General features: G+C 38.8%; 2 protein-coding genes across 2 annotated transcripts in view; one reads left to right on the forward strand and one right to left on the reverse strand.

The window, feature by feature from the left end:
- Positions 1-2,365, reverse strand: part of DPPA3 (developmental pluripotency associated 3) — a 23,481-nt gene extending 21,116 nt beyond the window's left edge. The window contains exon 1 of the mRNA XM_004692578.1: positions 2,354-2,365. Coding sequence (XP_004692635.1) covers positions 2,354-2,365 — 12 coding nt within the window. The remainder of the gene's footprint in view (positions 1-2,353) is intronic.
- A 3,845-nt stretch (positions 2,366-6,210) lies between these two features.
- Positions 6,211-7,921, forward strand: part of GDF3 (growth differentiation factor 3) — a 4,536-nt gene continuing 2,825 nt past the window's right edge. Inside the window, exon 1 of the mRNA XM_004692579.1 lies at positions 6,211-6,475. Coding sequence (XP_004692636.1) covers positions 6,211-6,475 — 265 coding nt within the window. The remainder of the gene's footprint in view (positions 6,476-7,921) is intronic.

Raw genomic sequence — 7,921 nt, forward strand, 5'->3', positions numbered from 1 at the left:
AGAATGTCTCTGGTATATGGTTGTTCATTATTTTTGTTATTTTCTCGCCTGGTCCATTATACTCCTGCTATGAGTGAAACCATCCGGTATTTTCCTTTCTCTTTCTGGCTTATCTCACTAAGCATGATATTTTCCAGCTCCATCCAAGTTGCTGCAAAAGCCATGAGAAGCACACCTCTTAATAAGCTCAAAAAGATAAGATTAAAAATCTAAAAATGACATCACACTTTTTATGATATATATAAAAGAGTTTTATATAATATGGAGTATGAGATTAAAAGCCTGTTTGTCTGCTGCTCCATTCAGCAGTGTATTTCAGTACATCTGCCTGTTCTGTTCCTCACTCTGTCTCTGGTGAATCCTCTCACCACCTCTGCACCTCTGGTATGTACCCAGTTCTGTATGCATAAATAAATCTTTAAAAAAAACAGGAAAAATTTCACGAAAGATTTGTATTTTGTACATGCATTCTGACATTTTCCACACTGTTCTTTTTTTTTTTTAAACTGCTAGAGACACACAAAATTTGATTTTATTTATGAAAAGGAATCACAACAAACCTGGAAAAAAAACACCAACCTAGTACATTGCCTGGAGCAAGACTGATGTGTGATTATGTACATTTCATGCTCACATAAGTCACAAATATTCAGAAAAAAATGTATATATTTGCTTGTAAGAGCTTTTGGTTTCTTTTGTTCTTTTCCCCTCTTCTTTACAACTTGTAAACTCTGCCACTAGTTTTGAAATAGCAGAAATAAACTTGAAGTTTCTCAGTCTCAACAGAAGTCAAACAGGTTAGTCCAAAGAGTAAATGCCAGGAACAACATCTTTTTAATGACCTTCTAAATACTTTCAAGAATTGGTTATCTAAGAATGCAAGACTTACAAAACACTGTTAGCCACAGCAACAAACTGACCTTACCAATTCTTATCAACTGCGAATTATACCCTAGGAGGGAAGGAAAACTATCTTGCTTTTTTTTTGCTCTAGGCATAGAGGTTAAGTAAGGATTAGTCTTTTAGATAAAACAATTTAGACATTCAGCATTGTTTTTTATCCTTTGCCTTTGGAGAAGGCAAATATCTTCTGAACATACCAGTTTATAGAAATAAAGCTAACAATTTCCCTTGTTGTTGTTTTTGATTTTTTACTATTTATAACAAATATTCACATTCCTGATCTCCCATCTAAGTTTGGATCTTGGCCAGCTCAACTGACAAACCCATTATGCTAATGGCCCTATGGTCTGGTAGTTTTAAGCTGGCCTTTGAACCTGCCTGTCTCCTTGACAATGTCCTCCACGACCTCCTGGGTGGTTCCCTGGTCCTGGGTGTGGTCACACGATGCTGGGGGGTGGGAGGTTGTTCAGCTGCTTGTACTGGTCCTCTAAGTAACCCTCCCTTCTGCAAGGTGAGGATGCCACTCCTCACGACAAACAGGGAGCTGCTTTTTGAGAAGGTTAAAAAGGCTTCATTTTAAATTCCACCTCAATTCTTTAATTTTTTAAATATTTATATTCGTACAGAACTGGGGTACAGACCTGAGGTGCAGGGCTGCGAGAAGATTCACCAAAGACAGAGTAGGGAACAGAACAGGCAGATCAACAAAGTATACTGCTGAGGGGAGCAGCGGGCAGGACAGAAGAGGTCTGCCGCGCCATGTGGGTCATCCCATGCCATGTGGGTCACCTCTAAGACCCCGGATCTTACTTGCACTGAAGTGGCTTCTACTAGCTTCAGTGCTGCGCCTTAATCCATGGTGCCACCAGGGAGGGCCCTTTTAAACATTCATTTTTAGGTCAAACATAAAATGGTAGTTTATTCCAGCATTGTTTGCCAATGTGAAAACTGATAAAGGAAAAAAACTAAATAGCTACTATCTGATTTTTTAGCTGCTGGTCCTGGGAAAAATAAATACTTTGAGTTAAAAGGAATGACAATAAATGGAGAAAATAATCCTAAGGATAGAGATGACTCTGCGGAACTATCTGGAAGAAGTTGAATAGTGTGGCGACCCAAAGTCTAGCATAATACCTCAGAGAGTTTTTGTCAGTGATAACAAGTGGTGGTGACTGATAAAACACAAAAAGTTGTCTTTAATAATTGACAACACACACTCTTGAAATGATAACTTTTGGTAAATTCCAATAGAGTCCCACAACTCTTTGACTTTGGGTTACATGGTGGTGTGATATCCCATAGTAATATTAACTCTTTCCAGACAGGAAAATAGATAAGGTGATTTAGAGGCGCTGATGGGTAGCACCTGACTTAGCTAACACTCATAAAAGCAACAGAGGAATTTAAATTGGTTTATTGATATCTAGGACCAAATCATTTAATTACTTACCATTTGGACCATGGCCAAATGTGTATTTGTGGGAATCAGGTCTGTCTGGTATAGTCAAGAACCGCTATTGCTCTCTTTTAGGTGGTTTAAAAATGTTAACATTGAGGGGGTGCTTCCCTGGTGGTGCAATGGCTTAAATCTCAGTGCTATGAAACTATCTTCAGCCACAGCAGCATGAGTTTGATCTCCAGCCAGGGAGCTGATCCACATGGTGCAGCAGACCTCTCCTGTCACCCCCACTTCTCCCCTCGGCAGTGTATGTCAGTGGATCTGCCTGTTCTGCTCCGGTGATGCCTCTCACCTCCCATACCTCTGGCCTGCACCTCAGTTCTTGTATGCATGAATCAATAAAAATAAATACATTTAGAAAAGATTATTACAGTGTTACTAATGTGATCCTAAGAAATTAAAAAATGTTAGGAAACACTGTTTTAAACATTTTATTTAGGTTGTACAGCTTTATAAATACCAATTAAGTTCACTTCTATGTAATACTACTATGTAAATTATGTCCATTATTCTTTTGGTTTAGTTTTTGGCAATAAGATCAAATGCTCAAGCTGTTACATGACAAAGTCTCCTAGGATGTAGGAAATACTGCAAATACTAACCGTGTAGTTCCTGGATATTTGTTCAGGCTTGCTTGCTTAGTTTCCCCAACATCTTATTCACTCATTCGGAATATAATCCTTTTCATTCACTCAGCCATTACATAGAAATATTGATAATAAAATACATCTAAAGAGGTTTTATTAAAAATCCATTTTTCCCCACTGGACTATGGTGATGGCACAGGGTGATTTGGTGATCGGAAGCCCACGGGGATTACAACTTAAATGAAAAAATGTACAAAATGATGTAAAAATAAACTATTATATATATATATTAGGAGGGTAACACAAATGCAATATAATCAATTTATACTTTTAAGTAAAAAAAAAAAATCTGGCCCTCCCTGGTGGCGCATCGGGTTAAAGCACAGCACTAAGAAGCTAAAGCCATTTCCACATGAGTTCGATTCCTGCCTGCCCCACAGGTGACCTCATGGCATGGCCAGACCTCTCCTGACCCGCCCACTGCTCCCCTCAGCAGTGTACTTCCTTGATCTGCCTGTTTTGCTCCCCACTCTGGTGAAGCCTCTCGCAGCCTCTGGCCTATACCCCAGGTCTGCATGCACAAATAAACAAATCTTTAAAAAAAAATCCATTTTCCCCTTTTTGCCTACCTCAATTTTTTTAAGTGTTAAGCACTTTTCTAAAAGTTTTGAGTGTGTTGACTTTGCAAGTTTTCTAAGCAAATTCCCAGTCTACCTATTAAGGCTGTGCTCATTTCTTTCCTCTCAGCAAACTAGTATATAAGGTGTGAATAGTCATTAGAGTGTGGCTTATAGTTAATATGAAAAATCTCAGGAAATTTCCTTTAACTCCAGAAAATGCTTCTCAACTTTCCTTCTCTGCCCACACTAATGACATGGCCTGTTACCATGTTTACAGATGACTGGGGATGTGTCCACAAATTTAAAATCAGTTGAATAGGAAGGGTCAGAAAACAACAGAACAATATAAAACACAAAACAAAATGTTCCAGGTCTTTTTACTGTAGGAAAAAAAAAATATGTGTGTGTGTGTGTTTAAGATTTAGTTATTTATGCATGCAAGAACTGGGGTGTAAGGCAGAGGAGGTATGGGGGATAAGAGAATCCACTAGAGACAGAGTAGAACAGGTAGATTGACTGAAATACTCTGGTGAGGGGAGCAGTGGACAAGACAGGAGAGGTCTGCTGTGCCATATGGATCAGCAGCCTGACTGAGAATAAAACTTAAGTCTCAGTGGCTGCCAATAGCTTGATAGTGCTGAGACTTTAACCCCTGTGCCACAAGGGAGGCCATGTGTGTGTGTGTGTGTGTGTGTGTGTGTGTGTGTGTGTATGAGTATATCTATATTTATAACTTTGTTTTGTTTTCAGTAGGAGGGTGACGTGAATGTCAATGTTGGGGGAGTTGCATTGTACATTTGACATTCTCCTTAGTTGTTAATGTACATTTTCCCATGAATTTTTATTGCTAAGTCTGAGTAGTTAAAACAGTTTGCTAAGCAATAAATATCTGTTCACAGACCAGCAAAAGCACCCACATCACTCCATACATTGGTGACAACTGTGTAAATTTGTTTGTTTCTGTAATTTCTTCTGATTACAAAATATAAGTATTATAACAATTTGAGAAATAACTTCACCAAAAATACTAACAAATATCAATTTTAAACATCTTGATTTCCAATTTTCCAGATCTTTTTGTATCTGTTTTTTATAAAATTGGATTATTTTTATATAATATTTTAAAATATGCTTTTCTTTTGCCTAATGATATTCATATGTAGTTTTTTCATGACATTACATATTCTTTCACTGCATATGGCTGAGTGAAATGTGACTTATGGAGTTGTTATAATATATGCACTATCATACTCTATTTTCAAGTTTTTTTCTATGAATCAACTAGTAATTTATAATAAAATGAGTACATTTATAATTCTTTTAATTTTATTGAAGTACCTTTGTAGCATAACATTACATAAGCTGCAGGTGTGATTCACTGAGCTAGACCAAGTTCACTGCTAAGTTTAGTTCTATCCTTTTCTACACTATTGTCCCCTCTGTCCTGATTTACCCTCTCCCCTGCCTCCTTCCCCTTCTGGTAATCACTAGTTGGTCTTCCACCACCGAAAAGCTTGTTGTTGTTTGCTTTCTCCATATGTCACACATGAGAGGAAACGTGGTAGGCTAACCAGGAGTATTGGTGCCATACCGAGAACGTCCTTAAATGCCAAGTTAGAGGACTTAGATTGTGTTCTGCTGCTGATGGGGCACTGTTAAATATGTTAAATGCAACATTTTCTCTTCTTTTAGGGGAAACAAGTTCTTGTAATTGATGGTAAGAATATAAAGTCCCGTGTTCAAAAAACGTGGAAATAACTTTGGCAACAGACAAGCTAGCTCTTGGATAGCACTTGACAACCTTCTAGTAGTTTAGTCAAAAAACAAAACAAAACAAAACCAGAAATTGATATCTGTTGCCATACTTAAGCATTTTAATAACCTGGACACCCTTTTTCATATAATTCCTTCAGTCTTAAATGCCTGAGGTTCTTAATTGAAAAACATTCACTCAGACTTGGAAGTCAACTCCTGTGTCAACCATTTGTCGGCTATGGGCTGAGCATTTTCAGCACAACATCTTGTCAATTTCCATGGCCAATGAAAAGATCAGTTCTTATTTTCAGTTGAGAAAAAAAGCTTGAGGTTAAGTGACACATAGCTAATGAATAGTGGAATCAGAATTAACCCGATCTGTCCACTGTTGACTTCAAACAGGAAAGACAAAGTGGGATGAACAAAATAACTTCTTTGGAAAAGTTTTTCCTGGTTTGGTATCCAACATAGCTGTGGATGGATTCTAAAAAAAAAAAAAAGAGAGAGAGAGAGAGAGAAATTTACCTTCTAATTATTCATTTTTATGTTCCTAATGCCTATCTCAGGTCTTTGCACATCATAGATGTTTAGCACATGTTTGTTGAATGAATAAAACCACTCGACTGCTGACATGGCTCAGACTTTTTGAGAGCTCCACCAGTGGATCGTCCTTACTTTGTGAACCTTTTTCTCAAAGAGTAGAGAAAAGGAAGAGAAAAAAATTCGACATCTTTTCACATCCAATTGCCTTTGAGGCGCTGGGAAGAGAGCAATTCACACTTGATTATCTTACATCAGATAAATGAACAGCACCTGAATTGCTGGGCAGTTAGGAGCTAGCGCTCCCTTCAGCGGGATTAGCCAGCTTTGTCTCAGCACAGAGGCCATGCTTCCTTCCCCGCCAGGCTTCGTTCTCCGTCTCCTCTTAACGCTGGCCTTGGGCCAGACGTTCCAATTGCAGGAATATCTCCTTCAGTTTCTGGATTTAGGTAAGGTGCCCTCTCCCCAGAAGTTACAGCCTGTGCCTTATTTCTTGAAGAAAATGTTTCAGGATCAAGAGAAAGCAGCCATCCTTGGGGCCCCCCAAGACTTATGCTACGTAAAGGAACTGGGTGTCCGTGGGAATGTCCTCCGACTTTTCCCCGATCAAGGTAAGGAACTTGTAGTATTTCTAAGAGAAAAATCTGGCAATGGGTGGTGTGAAGAAAGGAAAGAAGGGGAAGTAACCATTACTGCGGGGTTCCTAGGAGACCTTGTGCTGATCTTTTACATATTTTATCTCATTTAATCCTTATTTAATCCTAACCACAAATACTGAGGCAGACACATGCTCAGATCAACTTTTTAACCTGTGGAAATTAAAGTGCCGACAGAAGATGACCTGTAACCTATTCAAGATCCGATAGATAGTGCTTGAACAAAGTCAGGATTCCAAATAGATCCCTTCTGAATCAACAATTTTGTGCTTACAATTTAGGTGAAAGCATTGAGGGTGAAATTAGGGTTCAGTCACCCATGTCTAAAAGCCATTGGAAGCAAGGGGCAAAGATATGGCAAGTGAGGGACAAAAATGTTGAGTTGGGTTGATAAATCTGCTTTGTTTCTCTATACCTCCTCACTACTTTGGGGCAGAGATGTTATTCTTGATTTGTGAATAGTCATCCATGATTTCTGCCTTTCTTATCATCTGACTGAGTGCCATTCGGTATTTGCCAAATTGACCACCCACCAGAACGACCTAGGCACCGGTTAGAAGTAGATTCCGCAGTGCAGTTCCTTCAAGTCACTCTCCCATCCTATTCTTATTCAGAATTAGAGATGGGAGTTCAATCTGCATTTCTATTCAGCCTCCCAGGTGGTTCATAGGTGGAGTTGGAGAGCCCCGGTTAGTTAGTTTTATGGAGATAAGATTTGAATGCTTATTTGTCCAAGGTGCCTTGATTGAATACCCACTCTCCTGGGAACTGTATATGCGAATGTAGAGTTGGTAGATAAATCTGTGCTGTAAGAATTATGGAAGGGAGACAGAAATACTAGTCACTTTCACACATAGTCTGAGTACTATGGGCTCCAGGCTCTGTGGTAGTGATGGGTTGCAGGTGAAGTTTCAGGGAGAATTCCTGGTGGGAGACTAAAAGACTAAAAGAGCTAAATCAAAGGGTTTTACATGGAGGAAGTAGAAAATAGCTGAGGATACAGTTTGGAGGTTGTGCCCTTATTTATCTCTCTGCCATGAACAGAGCAGATTTTTTTGGCATTAATAATCCTCTCAACTGATACAGAGAAGGGGCTTAATCTTAGCATTTTCCCACCCTAATGCTCCCCCTAAAGGAAACCACTAAGAGTTGTATACTCTTCCATGTTTTTCTCCTTTAGTATACATAATATAAACTTGTAATAGTTATTTATAAATGGGAATATATTGTCCTTGATATTGTTCTAATATTAGGTACATTTTCGACAAGTCAGAATAAGCAGTCATCTTACCCTTGTTTTAATGGTTGTGTGATACTCCATTGTGTGGACAAGCAGTAACAGTAACAGATGCCTATAGATGGGTATGGACATCCTGTGTGTGTGTGTGTGTGTGTGTGTGT

This window comes from Condylura cristata, unplaced genomic scaffold (genome assembly GCF_000260355.1).
Source record: "Condylura cristata isolate star-nosed mole 26May11 unplaced genomic scaffold, ConCri1.0 scaffold00034, whole genome shotgun sequence".
Taxonomy (NCBI): Eukaryota; Metazoa; Chordata; class Mammalia; order Eulipotyphla; family Talpidae; genus Condylura; species Condylura cristata.